General features: G+C 42.8%; 1 protein-coding gene across 4 annotated transcripts in view; it reads right to left on the reverse strand.

Annotated features, from left to right (window-relative positions):
* casq1b (calsequestrin 1b) overlaps positions 1-2,273 on the reverse strand; it is a 42,418-nt gene extending 40,145 nt beyond the window's left edge. For 2 of the 4 annotated variants that reach the window (XM_076990685.1, XM_076990684.1), the window contains exon 1: positions 1,860-2,273. In XM_076990685.1, the coding sequence (XP_076846800.1) occupies positions 1,860-2,096 (237 nt within the window). In that variant the 5' untranslated portion in view covers positions 2,097-2,273. The remainder of the gene's footprint in view (positions 1-1,859) is intronic. The other 2 variants (XM_076990687.1, XM_076990686.1) reach the window with 1 other exon arrangement.
* Between the last annotated feature and the right edge of the window lie 13,297 nt (positions 2,274-15,570).

Genomic DNA, 15,570 nt, shown 5'->3' on the forward strand with positions numbered 1-15,570 from the left:
GCTGCCATACCAACATCCATTGGAATAAAAATGCCTTGCCACTGGAAATGACAGATACGTAATACTGATGGTCCAAAGGTGTTCAACAAACCGATCATCTAGGCTTCTCTTTATCTCTCCAAAAGAAAGTTGATAACATCTCTTGGAAGTAATGCATGAGGATGGTGACAATTGATCCTTTTGTGCCAGTTATTTTTGTTACATGTAGCACATCTGTATCAGAACTGTATTATAGATGGGAATTAGTAGATATGTAGGTTTAGAATATATGGTGGTATTTATACAATAATTTCTAAAATTCTCATATATACTATCTGTAATGATGCTGAAAATGGAATCCTTAACATCGCTAATATTAGTTAGTAACTATGCATAGATTTCACCTAGTGGACGTTTCTCTCAAAGTTTTAACTAAAGGTCTCATGTTTTTGAACTAAAGGCCTTAGTTGCAAAACTGCTTCACATATACAAGGATACATATAACAAGGATAAGCAATTCCACACAGCCAGAGTTGCAACAGGTAATTTCTTGTTTACACAACAATGTCAGATCTTGATCATATTACTAATCAATTTAGATTAGAGAGAGATTAATTTCTCAATGTATTCTTGTGGAAAGACTATTCAGACTATATTAGTCTTCTACTAGCATTTTGCTCAGAGCTTTGTGTAAATGAAACCCATATGAAGGGGGAAATACTGAAGTTTTGCAGGCCATCAATTATAAAAGAGAGCTCTCAGCCATAACACACTGCTTTAGAGCTCAACAGAGCTCAGAAAGAATCAGATAAGTCATTAAGCTGTAAAACACAAGCGATAGATGAAGGTGATTTATAACATCCACCCTTACCATGAGAATGAAATAAAATAAAACTCTTGTGTGCCTCTCCCCAGAGTATTCTTTTGGTGAGCATATTGCTGTGCATGGCTATTTGCTGGGATAACTTATGACAGGTGGTCGGTAATGTAAGAAGACACTTCTACTGTGGACATCAGCTGAGAAGCACCAACTGCTAGTATACCAGTATGAGCTTTTCATTGCTTTGTGTGTGCACGCACTAGAATGAACTTTCAAGGATGATAAAGTTGGATTACATAAATTCTTTGATACTTTTCTAATTCCTCCTACGTCCACTACTTCCTTCACAATCTAAAGAGCAAAGCTTGTTAGTTCACGGATTTGTCTGAAAATTAATTTAACCTTTAAAGAGTAAGACACAAAACACAAATCATTCATTCATGCATTCAGAACCATATTATTGTTAACAAATGTTTTCCTTTTAACAAATTAATCTCTTATTCAGCCTATTGAGTGAAACTAACATATCTAGTAGGTGATCTGATTAAAGTTAGTAAAAATATATTCTATTCATTTTGTTTTAGATATCTTGCATCATTGTGACTATTTTATTTAGGTAAGCACTTAGTTCTGTATCAAGACTTGCCAAAGAGGCTTACTTCTGAGAATAGGTGGGACTATCTACCAAATATTCAGTTCCAAGGTAAAGCTTTCTGCTATCTAGTTATCTATATTGAACTCAGAGCATTTTGTCCTGGCACTTCATACACACATATAAGCTTCACTTGGACTTTATGCGTTTATTTTATGCATTATATGAGATGTAAGGCTGAATGGGTTCAGTCACTCCGTGAAGTTGTCCATCTCTCCATGAACGGTATCCAAGACTACCTTCAAAAGCTAAAATTTCAACCAGCTCTTTACTGACACCCAATACCTTTTGGACTTTGAAGCACCATTCCACTCAAACCATTACTGCTGCATTTTGTTCTCATTCCTTACGTTTTTTTTCCTTTCATCAAACATACACCACCAGTTCCAGTCAAGCACCTGAACACACCTCCAATGCGAGCTCTTCCACTTCTAACTGTTTCTTGGCCATAGGATTTTCCTCAACAGCTCTGTGATAGTAGATCACCATGATGTCATACTTCTTCATCACAGTCTTGTAGTTTTTGTTGGTCAGTTCATGAACACGGTCCTGGCCATCATACTCTGGGAATTCCAGTAGCAAATGCCCCCAGCACAGACCTCCCAGGGCAAGAGCAACAATGGCAAGGGTCCAACCCCACTTCATGTTTTCCCAAAACCTTAGATTAAAAAAAAAATGTTAAAGAAATATATACATTTATATATATACATATCTATATATCTATATATAGATATGTATATATATATTTTTCCCTTTGCTCCTAACAGCAGGTCACATAGAGAGTGAGAAACAAGGTCCAATCCGTTCACTCAGGAAAAAGCATGACTGATAGTTCACACCTCTTTTTAAACACGTACACACACAAACACTTGCTGATGGCTAAAGGGGAGGGGTTAGGGAGGAGGCAGGGGTGTGCATGGCCATGAGTTAAAGTTGTTGATGAAGGTGGAGCTGTACAAACTGTCTGGAAGTAATAGAAGAAGAAAAAACAGAAGCAGGCCAAAGCAGAGACATGATTGGATGGTTAGGAAGGGGGTTTGGCTATGGGCGTAGGCTAAGAGGATGGGGTCATCTTCAACAGCACCTGTTGGAAGAAGCACAGGGATAGTGAGAGCAACACAGATAGCTTCTCTCAAAGAGGGAGGGGTCCAGTTGAGCCAGTGAGGGGGCCTCTGAGATTCCATTTCCATATAAAGTTTTGAAGAGGAGATCGCCTCTCACTAAAAATAAGAGCAAAAGGAAGACAGCCTGCTAGTTGTCCATGTAGGAAATAAAATCAAATATACTTGGTATAGGCCAAATGGTAACACAGCTAAAATAAATAAGTATTTATTAAACAATTTAATAAACACACAAGTATATAGACAAAATAAAATGCTAATGGAAACACGTCGTTGAATACAGTGAAAATGCTCGAGCATAGTGTGTCTGTGTGAGAATATGCAGCATGTTTTATTTTTATCTATAGACAGTCAGAGAAAAATAAGAAGATGGTGAAAGGAAGCACAGTCAAAAATTCATTTATAGAATGTATGCAAGTGTAAAAGGAGATCGGAGTTATTAATAGTTTAACATCTAGTCTCTGCACCTTTGTTCCATTTATTGACTCAAACAGAGTCATTGCATCTGGAGAAGTCACGCAGGTGAAGACGGAGGCAGCATGTGTCATGTGTGTCATGGAGCACAGCCACCAGTTCTGTGGTCAGAACACCTTGGCATTCAGCTGTTGGTTATAAAAATGTTTTACTTGTGTTAGGCAAGGGAATCCTACACCTTTGATTATAATGAACATAGTTTATGTAAAACAATTGTTTTCAGTCTGGTCATGTCAACTCTTCCACTCTATGCTGTCTATAGGCTTCCAAAAATTGGGACATTTTGCGTAAGAGAAAAAACAAACAAAAAATATCGATAAAAATGTAATTTTCATGTATCAACTACCAGTATATTTGAAAACAAAATGCTTTGAACCATAGGCTCACAATTCTCACAAAACAAAACGTCCTTTTGTTTGCTGTACTGCAACATCCCCCTTTGCTTTTAATTCAGCTATTCGATTTTTCTGCCTACAATTAAGGCAGCATGGAACCTGTCAACAAATTTTTGTCATTTATGCATTTCTAAAACAAATCTTGCATTAATGTGTAAAGCATTGCACATTGTACTGATCACCTATTTTGGTGATACTTGACTTGGACTTGAGACCAAAGACTTGAGACTTGACTTGGACTTGAGGTCAAAGACTTAAGACTTGACTTGGACTTGCAAAAAATGACTTGTGAGCATCTCTGGAATTCACAATGATAAACACTACATGGATGCTTCAAAAACACTTTGCTCAGACAGTGGAAAAACTGTCTTAGACAGGCGAGTACTTCCACTTATGTAGGCTAACACTGCTAGTTAGCACGAGTTATCATTCGTTAAAAAAGTCACATTGTCTAGTATTATTTTCATTATAGCCTACTGCAGGAGGGAAATTAGTCACCTCAATGTGGGTTGTGTTGGTGTTAAATGTCTTAGACTTCGACAACAGTTTGGTTTTGGAACTGCAAAGCACACATTTAAAAAGGAAGTGTCATATTTTTGCTGATATGGCCACGGCTTGACTTCAATGGACTGCTCATCCTGTCTCTTCCTCCATCCTCTTGTGGTGTGTGTGTGTGTGTGTGTGTGTGTGTGTGTGTGTGTGTGTGTGTGTGTGTGTGTGTGTGTGTATGTGTGTGTAAGTGTCGCTCTCGGCCAGTTTACTGGTTCCATATGCATGCACATGCTTCGATAGTAGCTTTTGTGGACGCTACGTCGCTACTTGATAATGTATAAAACTGTATTTGATTTAGTTATTTGATTTAGAGATCAGCGACGCTACTGCCAATCTACAATAGTTAAAAAATGTTAACTGTAATGTTGCAGCGATACTGCCCATCACTGCTTGTTTGTAAGGATAAAACATATTTTTTTCTTAATTTGGAAGAAATTATGTGCCAACTTGAGATGTAAACTGTTCAACAAGTTTATTCTTCCACGTATTCTCTTGGTCAATTAACAATCTGTCTGAATGCTAATGGAAATCATTGAGGATAGTCCAATCACATATCAGGAATGTAACGGCCTGGAAGCTGGCCATAAAAGCAATGAAAGACGTGGCTCTAGACCAGGGGTGTCAAACTCATTTTGGTCTGGGGACGCATACAACTTAATCAGATCTCAAGGGGGCCAGACCAGTAAACTCATTTTTTTCTTTGTATTAGTGCAAAGAAGTAAATTATGATTTTTTTATGTGAAATGAATTGTCCTTTTACTAAATATATTATTAACAACTTTCTACTTTTACATTTTACTTTTACTTTTAAGAAAATTATGTGCAATTTCAACAACACTTTTACTCCGTTAAACAATTATTTAAGTGCATTATGCATAAAAACTGACCACAGTGACATTTTCCACATCTGGGAAGCAATTCTGAACACATGAATTTTACATTTTCCTTGAAAAATCCAACACTCTATGTACTCTTTTCTCTTTTTTTACAAAGACATTTCACTTAAGAGGGTGCCAGGGTCAAGAGGAAATGCGGGTAAAGCGACAAAACACGCCCGTAAGATGATGCTGATTAAGATTATGCTGGATAAGAAAGAAAGCAGTGTTTAAAGCTACCTTATACGTGGACACCTGCTAATTAAAAAGCATAAGATGGGCTGAAAGTTCAGTCTTTTGTATAGATGCTCAAGAAGCCTAACTTCAGCCTTCACAAGTCTAAGCTCAGGAGTGAACCATGGAGAAAAGTGAGTAGCAGGCACCAGTCTAGCCTTGAGCAAAATATTTGTATGAAAGAGTGTGAAAGAAACATTAGTGTTATAAAATGTGAAAATATCATCAGGCGAAAACATCTTGGAGATGTCAGAGAGAAATGAAGTAGGAAGAGAGAAAGAGAAAGCCTGAGAGTCAATGGAGTTAAACTTATGACAAGAGACAATTGCTTTGGTGAGAGATTTAGGAGAGGGCAAGCTAAAATAGCATTCAATAAGCTTATGATCTGTAAAGCCCATGGCAGAGCCAGAGACTGAAATATCTAGAACACCAGATGTACAAAGCAAATCAAGTAGATTTCCATGATTGTGTGTAGGGGAAGCAACATGCTGAGTGAGCCCAAAACATTCAGATACATTCATTAATTCTGCAGACGATGCACAAGTGATATCAGCATGAATATTAAAAATTTGCCAGTAACATGATAACAGAACAAGTGGCAGTGGCTGCAGTAAGCAGGTCCTTTAACTCTGATACAAAATTAGCAGAAGATTAGGGAGAATGATAAATCAGCAGGAGTAAAGCCACAGAGGAAGCAAACTTCAGAGCTAAGTATTCAAATTTAACATTAAAACTGTCAAGTTCATTTTTAATATAGCGCTTTTGTATCTTTCACCATTATCTCCTACCCTATGTCTGTAGATTTAGAAAAAAATGTGTCTAATTTCTTCCCATATTTGGGTTAGTTCATCTTTCTATTTGGGCTGACATTTCCCATATTTTTGGACTGATGATTGAAACACTGACTCTATAATTATTTATAGGCTTGATACGAAATAGGTAGGAATTATGTGTTTTTCAAGTTTTATACCAGTAATTAAATGTCTTAGTTATTATTTTTATAATAAATTTCCTAATTATACTTCTTTATTATAGAAAAAAAATGTTAATAGGTGTCTTTTCCAGTACATATGTAGAGGCAAAATCAACAAGCATTCACAAAATTGACTTTCTTATGTGTGACGGGCAGGGAGTGTGAAATAAAATGTAAGTGATCATGCCAAATCTCGGGGAAAAAGGAGAAAAAGTGTGCAAACCAAAAACCTGTGACTCGATCCAAATTAAGGATATAATAACCAGCAGTCAACTGGTACAAAGACAAGACGTATATAGACAGACAAACAACCATCATGAAATGAAATGTGCCATATTTTGTCAATTGTGATTTTTACACCCCAATCGAAATTTCTCCTCCGCTTTTAACCCATCTGTGCAGTCAGAACACACACACACTAGTGGTTACTAGGGGGCTGTGGATCACACGTGCCCAGAGCATACCTGTCAAGTTTTGTATTTAAAAATACGGGACATTTCCCGTATATTACGTCATCGCCTAATTTGCATAATCAGTTATTTGCATATAGCCGCAATCGAGGCTGTAGGAGAAACGAAAACATCTTTGGAGTGGCAAAAGTGAAGAAAAAACACCCCAAATATGTTTTGAACTACAAATGAATAAAAAAATTTAAAAATTCTAGTGGTATTTCTAGCTACAAATGGGGACATCTCCTGGGCATATTTCTGTGCCTTTAGTCCGCGTTTGGGCTTGGCAGATTGTTCGTGCTGACGGACATCGTTCCTTCCCACATGAGAGACACTAAAATCACAGCTACATATCTTACAGAATGAGTAGCTGTGCCCCTTCATGCTCCTCTTTAGGAAAATAAATTCCCTGTCGCATTCGTCAAGGTACTTACACGTACGCTTAGCTTTTTAGGCAGGACTGCCTTCTCTCGTTAAATCCTGATTTGTTGTTCCACGTTTGCTCCCACTGTCGACACTAAACCCGCGAGTTTTAATTTATATATTTTTTAAAGCATTCATGTGCCGCGCCAAACAGAATTCTGTCACTAGCCTCGCGAGAACTGCTACCTGCAGTAGTCTGGGTGGCAGTTCTCGCGAGGCTAGTGACAGAATTCTGTTTGGAGCGGCACATGAATGCTTTAAAAAAAGAAAAATTGAAAACTGAAAATACGGGACAAATACGGGAAAATAAAAATACGGGACGTCGCCGGGACAGAGCGGTAAAATACGGGACTGTCCCGGCCAAAACGGGACACTTGACAGGTATGGCCCAGAGCGGTGGGCAGCCCTAGCCCTGGCGCCCGGGGAGCAGTTGGGGTTAGGTGCCTTGCTCAAGGGCACCTCAGTCATGGCCTGTCTGGGAATCAAACCCACGACCCTCCGGTCACAAGACCAGTTCCCTTACCGCCAGGCCATGACTGCCCTGTCCTATGATCTGCCTCACCCCATCAGGTGAGGCAGATCATAGGCCCCGCCCACCTGAAGGACAAACACAACGCAACAAAAACAGGACAACTGCCTGTGGACAGGGGCAACCGGCAGGGGGTCCTCCATACTGTGACATTATGGTTACATTTAGGGATGTCCCGATCCAGCTTTTTGAACTTCCGACCTGATACCGATATTTTTTTGCACTTCTGATCCGATACCGATACCGGCATATCCGAGCATGTATTAAAGTTTAAAGTTATTTAGCCAACTTACTTTGTTGTCAAACTCATGTTGAAAAGCATTTTACTCTTGATAACAAGTAGTCAGCTGAATTTCGTGTGTTTGAATAATACACAATGGTTGGTAAGGAGAAACTGACCTGTTTAATTAGCAATTAATAAACTCAAAATAGACAAAATAATAAATAACAAACAGAAATGGCATCAGCGAACCAAGGCTTAAAAAGCCATAAGTGCAAATAATATTGTAAATTGGATTTTTTTAAAGTAGCAGTTTGTCACCCTTCGCAAACTGCGAAACAGAACCCCCGCGTTCCGCCATGTTTGAAAACGCTGGGAAGCTGGTGGGGTGGGCGTGGCTTGGTCCCAGAGGCAGTCTCAGAGCTCTGTGTCAGTCTGGAATCAGTGACCAATGGAGAGTGCAGAAGAACGCCTTCATCTAAGCCCCTCCCACACGTGAAATGTGTTCCAAAAGTCAGAAGCAAAAAACGAAGCAGAAGCAAAGAGAGATTCCAGAAGCAAAAGACCTGTCACGTAGGGCAACGCCCCCTCTCGTAGCTGTCACTCTGGGTTCCCTCATGTCTGTGTCCCCTGCCTGTTTGTCCCGCCCTGCTCGTTTATTTTGATATTCCTCGTTTGTTACCACGCCCCTGTGTCATTGTCATCACCTGTCCCTAGTTTGGTTCTATGTATATAAGTCCCGTCATTCCCCAGTCGTGTCATCCGTGATTTTGTCTATCAGTTGGTTTGTTCATCCTGTCGGTTCGTGCTTTCGTGAGTTTACGCTGTGTTTCTGTTTTCCGTGTTTGTTCTGCCTGCTCCGTGTCTCCCGTCGTGTTTAAGTTCCCTGTCCCATTATGCCCGTGTACCTTACCTGTTCTGGCTGCCCTCCCGGTTTGACCCACGCCTGTCCTTTCGACTCTGATTTTGGTATTCCCTTTAATAAATATCGCTCCTCTCAGCGATTGTGTCCGTCTCCTCGCTCCGTGGCGCAAGCCACGTTACATAATCACGGATCAAACCAGGACACAGCGAGAGAGCGAGACTCCGGTGAGTTTAGTCGCTGCAACGAGTTGTTGGCTGCTTCCGTGTAGTTTAACTCTCATGTGTTACAGCGCGAACGAGCCGGAGACAGGAATACCCCTGGCGCTGTGGGAACAAGGAAGTCTCGTCGCTCACAGAAGAAAGTGCAGTCACTTTTAACTGGCTTTCGCGATGAGACTCCTATTGAGCGCTACGTGTCTGCCCGGCTTGGCGAACACCACAGGCGTGAGCAACCTGTGGTGCAAGCAGCGGGCAGACGGAATGAGCGCACAGACGAGCGTTGGCTTAACCCTCGGTTTGCTCTCGGCGGCCACTGCGAGCTCCCGACGCCTCGGAGGAGGCGGAGCCGTCGCAGAGAGAGCAACCGAGAGGCTTCTGTGTCTGTGTGTTCTTCCAGGCTCGCCCAGGACCCCAGTGACGCAGACCTCCCTCCGATGATCCCGGAAGCCGCTCCCCTAAGGCTCCCAAATAATTTTTTGGGGGGGAGTACTAGCCACTCACCCCAGGAGTGGCCGGCTCGGAACCCGGAGGACGTCAGCGCGGCGGACACGCCCCCCGATGACGTCAGTATGGCGGACACGCCCCCCGATGACGTCAGTGCGGCGACTCCGCCCCCCGAGGATGTCAGTGCGGCGACTCCGCCCCCCGAGGATGTCAGTGCGGCGACTCCGCCCCCCGAGGACGTCAGTGCGGCGACTCCGCCCCCCGAGGATGTCAGTGCGGCGACTCCGCCCCCCGAGGACGTCAGTGCGGCGACTCCACTCCCCGAGGACGTCAGTGCGGCGACTCCGCCCCCCGAGGACGTCAGTGCGGCGACTCCGCCCCCCAAGGACGTCATGTCACGTCTGCGGCCTGTTCCCGCGATCCCGAGGAGGTCGTCCACGCCTGTTCCAGTTCCCGCTGCCCGTCAGCAGTCCACGCCAGTTCCAGTTCCCGCTGCCCGTCGGCAGTCCGCGCCGGTTCCTGTCCCTGCGACCCAGGAGAGGTCGTCCACGCCGGTTCCTGTCCCTGCGACCCAGGAGAGGTCGTCCACGCCGGTTCCTGTCCCTGCGACCCAGGAGAGGTCGTCCACGCCGGTTCCTGTCCCTGCGACCCAGGAGAGGTCGTCCACGCCGGCTCCTGTTCCCGCTGCCCGCCAGCGGACCCTGCCTGTTCCCGCCGCCCGCCAGCGGACCCTGCCTGTTCCCGCTGCCCGCCAGCGGACCCTGCCTGTTCCCGCTGCCCGTCTGCCGGCTCCTGTGCCCACTGCCCGTCTGCCGGCTCCTGTGCCCGCTGCCCGCCGCCCGGCCGCGCCTGTGTCCCCAGAGACTGTGCTGCCCTCTATTGGGCCTGGACTCTTTGTGCCCCCTGCTCTGCCATGTGCCCCTGTCTCTTTGCCCATGTTCCCCTTGCTCCCATGTTCTGTCCCTGGTTTTGTGTTGGTCCCAGTCCCTGTGTGTGTGCCTGTTCGTGTCCTTGTGCCCGTCCCTGTGTCTGGTTCCAGTGGTGTCCTCTCTGTCCCGGTTCCCGTGTCTGTTCCCCAGATTGTGACCCACTTTGTTCCTGTCCCAGTCTCGGTTGTACAAGCCGTGTTTGCCTCAGTGTGTGCCTCTGCCCTGTCCCCTGGCCCCACTCCCGTGTCTGTCCCCAGTCCTGTACTGTCCGGCCCTGCTCCTGCTCCTGGCCCTGTCCAGCCTCCCTGTGTCCCGTGTCATACCACGTCCCTGTCCAGCTCTTGGCCTGTCTCCCTGTCTCCAGTCCCTGCCGTGTCCCAGGTCCCTCGTCCTATTTTGTCTGGTCCTGTCCCTCCGGTCTGTCCTGTGTCCGCTGTCCCTGTCCTGTCTGCCCTTGCGTGCCCCGGAGTGGCACGCTTTGAGGGGGGGTTCTGTCACGTAGGGCAACGCCCCCTCTCGTAGCTGTCACTCTGGGTTCCCTCATGTCTGTGTTCCCTGCCTGTTTGTCCCGCCCTGCTCGTTTATTTTGATATTCCTCGTTTGTTACCACGCCCCTGTGTCATTGTCATCACCTGTCCCTAGTTTGGTTCTATGTATATAATTCCCGTCATTCCCCAGTCGTGTCATCCGTGATTTTGTCTATCAGTTGGTTTGTTCATCCTGTCGGTTCGTGCTTTCGTGAGTTTACGCTGTGTTTCTGTTTTCCGTGTTTGTTCTGCCTGCTCCGTGTCTCCCGTCGTGTTTAAGTTCCCTGTCCCATTATGCCCGTGTACCTTACCTGTTCTGGCTGCCCTCCCGGTTTGACCCACGCCTGTCCTTTCGACTCTGATTTTGGTATTCCCTTTAATAAATCTCGCTCCTCTCAGCGATTGTGTCCGTCTCCTCGCTCCGTGGCGCAAGCCACGTTACAAGACCTTACTGGGAAAATCCAAAAAAACAAAAACAATGGAACCAAAAACTTGTCAAAATGCAAACGAAAATAAGTTTCAAATAACCAATTATACTTTTGATGTATTTTTATCTGTTTTGCATTCATAACACATACTTTCTGGATTTACTTTTGCTTTTGTGGAACTATTGAAACAAAAATCACTCCATAAACAACAAACCCGAAAAACTAATCAGAGATGGATGAATGTAACGAGAGAGAAGGCGTTTCTACCAAAAAAGTGAAGACGTCGAGTAAAATATAAGGGGTCCTGGACCTTGATTGGGTCCTTGGTTTAATACGATATTAAATAGCAATACTATTATTAATAGTAATACTATTAAATAGTAATAAAATAACTTAAATAATATAATAATTATAATATAGAAGAAACACATGTGTTTTGCATTTTTATTGTAGGTAGGTCATCTTATAAGTAGCTCGCAAGCTGAAAAGGTGTGGGCAACCCTGGTTTAAACAAACTACCAAACGGGTGGCACTGAAACGCTGAGAGAGAAAAAAGAAAAGCTGCAGAGGTTACTCACTGAGTGAACAATGTAGGTTTCAGTAGACTTCCAGTTGTTTTTCCCCTGTATTTTGTCAGGGTCAAGTTGTTAAGTTTGTTAGTTATTTTGATATGCCACTATGTGGCTTTGTAATCATATTATTGCTGGAAGTAATATTGTCCATATGACAATATGTCACGCCCAGCCTCTCCCTCCTCCCTGGTCCCGCCTAGCTCCCCGCTCCCATTCGTTCCTCCGTCTGTCTGTCACGCCCTCATCGTTAGTACCCACACACCTGAGTCTCGTTTCACCGTCTTGTCTCTGTGTATAAAGAACCCCGAGTGTTTCATTCCCTTGTCGGTCATTCCCTGTACGTGAGTCCCTCGCTGTTCTTCCGTTCTACCTGATGGTCTGTTCATGTTATTGTTCTTATACTTCCTCTCTGTTGTGTTTTAGCTGTATTGTTTTGTAATCCCATGTTCAGCGCCTATGTCTTCATTATGTATATCCCTAGTCCTTTGTAATCTTTAGTAGTTCTGTGTCTCTTTCGTGTTCTTAGTGATAGTTATGTTGTTTAGTTCTCCTTGTATCATTGCTTCCCTTGTCTTATGCTTACGTTGTTCTCGGTTTGTTATTATCTTACGTTTACGTTTCCCTGTTGTTTAGCCTACCTGACTAGTTGGTGTCCTCTCCCTATGGTTTTGCTTAGCTCCCTCTGCCTTCTGTGTTGTAGTTGTGATTGTTACTATCTTCATTAAACCCCCCCCTGAATTCTGCATTTGCGTCATGCCTGCCCGTCACAAACGTTACACAATAAAAGCTGACATATACACTATGTGCCATGTATAGATTCATATACAGTTTATATATATACACACACACTATATATATATATATATATATATATATATATATATATATATATATATATATATATATATATATATATATATATATATATATATGGGCCAGTCTGCCAGGAACTCCCGGGCCACTTTTTCTCCCCAGTCCGCCCCTGCGATCCGATACCGATACGCATTTTTTGCAAATATCGGCGGCCGATCCGATCCAAATATCAGTTCTTGGTTTATCTAGAATGTTCTCCACTATTTTCTGAGACTTTTAAAGCAGTAATCTGATTCAGCTCTGGGAGCTTACTGTCCTTGGCTCTGTTGGATCAAGGTACCTCTGCATACTCCAACACTTTGCAGCATCTGAGACATTCATGAGCTTCATACTATATTATATTATTGCAAATGAATCCTTGTTCAGTCATATGTTCAGATGTAATTAATTGATCGCTGTCCTTTATCCCCTGACTGTCTAGCATCCGGTATCCATAAACAGTATGCCCTGGATTATTGAGAGATTTTAATCATCACTCTTTGCTGTTGTGTGTCCTACATGTTATTTTGTGTGCCTCGGGCCACCCTGCTCCATATTTATTTAACGATTAAATAAATATGGAGCACATATTACAGTGTTGGCTCCTCAAGTTTTTTTCTTCATTCCAACTTAGATATTATTACTTGCTTCGTTTCATTTGGGCTCTGGACCCAGATTAAGATTTTGCTAAATTTGTAAAAAGCATTTTACAGTTAAATTCAGTTGAAATGAATAGACGTTAGCTGACTGTCTTAAAGCCAATCAAATATAAAGTTTAAAACTGTTGGTTTTATTTCATTGGAGGCATACATTTTTTTACATTTTACATTATATTACATTACTACAAAAACCTACAGGAATCTTACTTGTGCACATAAAGCTTTTGGATTTGAGACTTTTATGTCTTAGGGAACACGGATAGCCACTCTCATTTTACACTTCTTGTAAAATAGTTTCTTTATGACCACTTAAACCAGATATGGTTGATGACACTTTGGCAACCTGGCACACACGATTTCTCCGCCTGCAACAATAATTCTGCCTTTTTGATTCTGCTAGCCATTACACACCCTGCTGGACATCTTAGAGTCTTAGGTCTTGATACAAATGACCCGTTAATCTATAACCCTGTGGCCCCTGAACCCAGACCACAAATGTACTGTTTCTATTCTAGTACATTCAATCTTAAGTAGTGGTAAAGGATTTATTTCTGCCACTAACAAATGGTCAGCCAAAAATGAAACCATACTACTTACTCATCAGTATCATAATTCATTATTTACCGACCGGAGCTCTGGTGGCCCGAGGCACACTGGGACTGAGGGCCTGAGCAGTAGGACACAAAAGAACATGTAGGACACAAAAGGACATGTTGATTTCTGAAATGTCTCCTACTGTCTCCTGCCCTTCACTCACTCTGCCACTCTGTGGGATCACTGATATTATGCATCGTGCTCATCGCCCACCATCCATATGTGAGCCAAATGGGCACAGAGAGACATCTACAGTGCTCTGTGTTTGGGGCCTGGACAAGCTGTTGGCTGACTGCAGTGCCAAAACCACCAAGGATGCCTCCATGAGTAGACCAGGATGGTGCCAGTGAGATTACGGAGCCCTGCTACATACTTTCTAAACTTTTGGCCTGCTAAACTTGCTTGATTCACTGATGCAGCAGGAGGCATTGATGATGCATGGAAAACATTCAGATCTCTGATCTAGTTTTGATACTTTGTCAAAGCCAAAATCCCTGTTGCCAGGTAACTGCAAGCCTAATGGATTAATGGTTGAGACAACTTTGAGTGGTTCTTGGGTTCTGACTTTGGTCTGTGTTCTCAAAATCAACCTTAAAATATCAGCTTTATAGTGGTCTGCCTTGGGATTCTAATACCTCCATAACGTGAATGTTCCAAGGAATTAGATAATATTGTTGAAGAAAGGCATTTGTATAAAACAGTGCAGCTCTTATGTAGTAAGAGGATCCATTTTTATTACAGTTTGCAGTGCAGTTTAGTTTACAGTGCAATTAGTAGGGTGTCAAAGGTAAACTGTATAAAGGCTTTGGGACCTAACTGGGTCTATAATTATGGTATGACGTGATTATCTATATTTAAAGAGAGATTGGGGAAGGCCTACAGATAAGAGAAATTCGACAAGGCCTACAGATAAGCTTATTAGCAAAACAGAGTGATTACTAGAAGATCTGCAGCTATGATTGTGTGTGTGTGTGTGTGTGTGTGTGTGTGTGTGTGTGTGTGTGTGTGTGTGTGTGTGTGGTGTGTGTGTGTGTGTGTGTGTGATTGGTTGAAAGAACCACTCTACCAGGTGAAAATGTGGTCAATACACACACTCAAACATTTTACTGTAAAAATTGTTGGCATGACTGGCACAAATTTAATATTTGGTTTGTTTACAACCAGGTGTCGTTACCCGTCATTAATGTGTACTACCTCTGAAGTTATTTTACATAGTTTGGACAAGAAGTGGATATCTCCATATGATTGGATTGTTGGATGTTTCCAAAATACAAATAGCACTTAATAAACAGAACTAGATTTGTATAAAACCATGGTACAAAATCGCACTCCCCCACTTACCATATTTCTGGTGTCAAGGAGTGAAAACAGCACTACAGAGAGACACGGAGAGAGGATTTAGAATGACTCTGCATTTTCTTTGTTTGTCTTTCTGTTGACTCATTCTGAGTTCTCTCTCTCTCTCTCTCTCACCACACACACACACACACACTAACAGCCAATTCCTTTCAGATGCATCAGTGAGTGAGGAATGTTCCAGAGCCTCAGCTGACACACAGTATGCTTTCTCTGTTGCTTTTTCTCTCACCTCTCTTGATACATGAATCACAAATTAAAAGGAAAGGAAAAACTCCCTATTTGTCTTTAAACTTTTTCTCAACCTCCTCTTTCATTTGTGTGTTTTTCTCTCTGCCAGTTGAATTCTCCTGTGGCCTCATGCAGTTTGCCTTTTCTGTCCACCACCTTAGGATGTTTGGCTTTCACTGATTCTTTTATTTCGCCTAAC

The sequence above is a fragment of the Brachyhypopomus gauderio genome, unplaced genomic scaffold, assembly GCF_052324685.1.
Source record: "Brachyhypopomus gauderio isolate BG-103 unplaced genomic scaffold, BGAUD_0.2 sc77, whole genome shotgun sequence".
Lineage (NCBI taxonomy): Eukaryota > Metazoa > Chordata > Actinopteri > Gymnotiformes > Hypopomidae > Brachyhypopomus > Brachyhypopomus gauderio.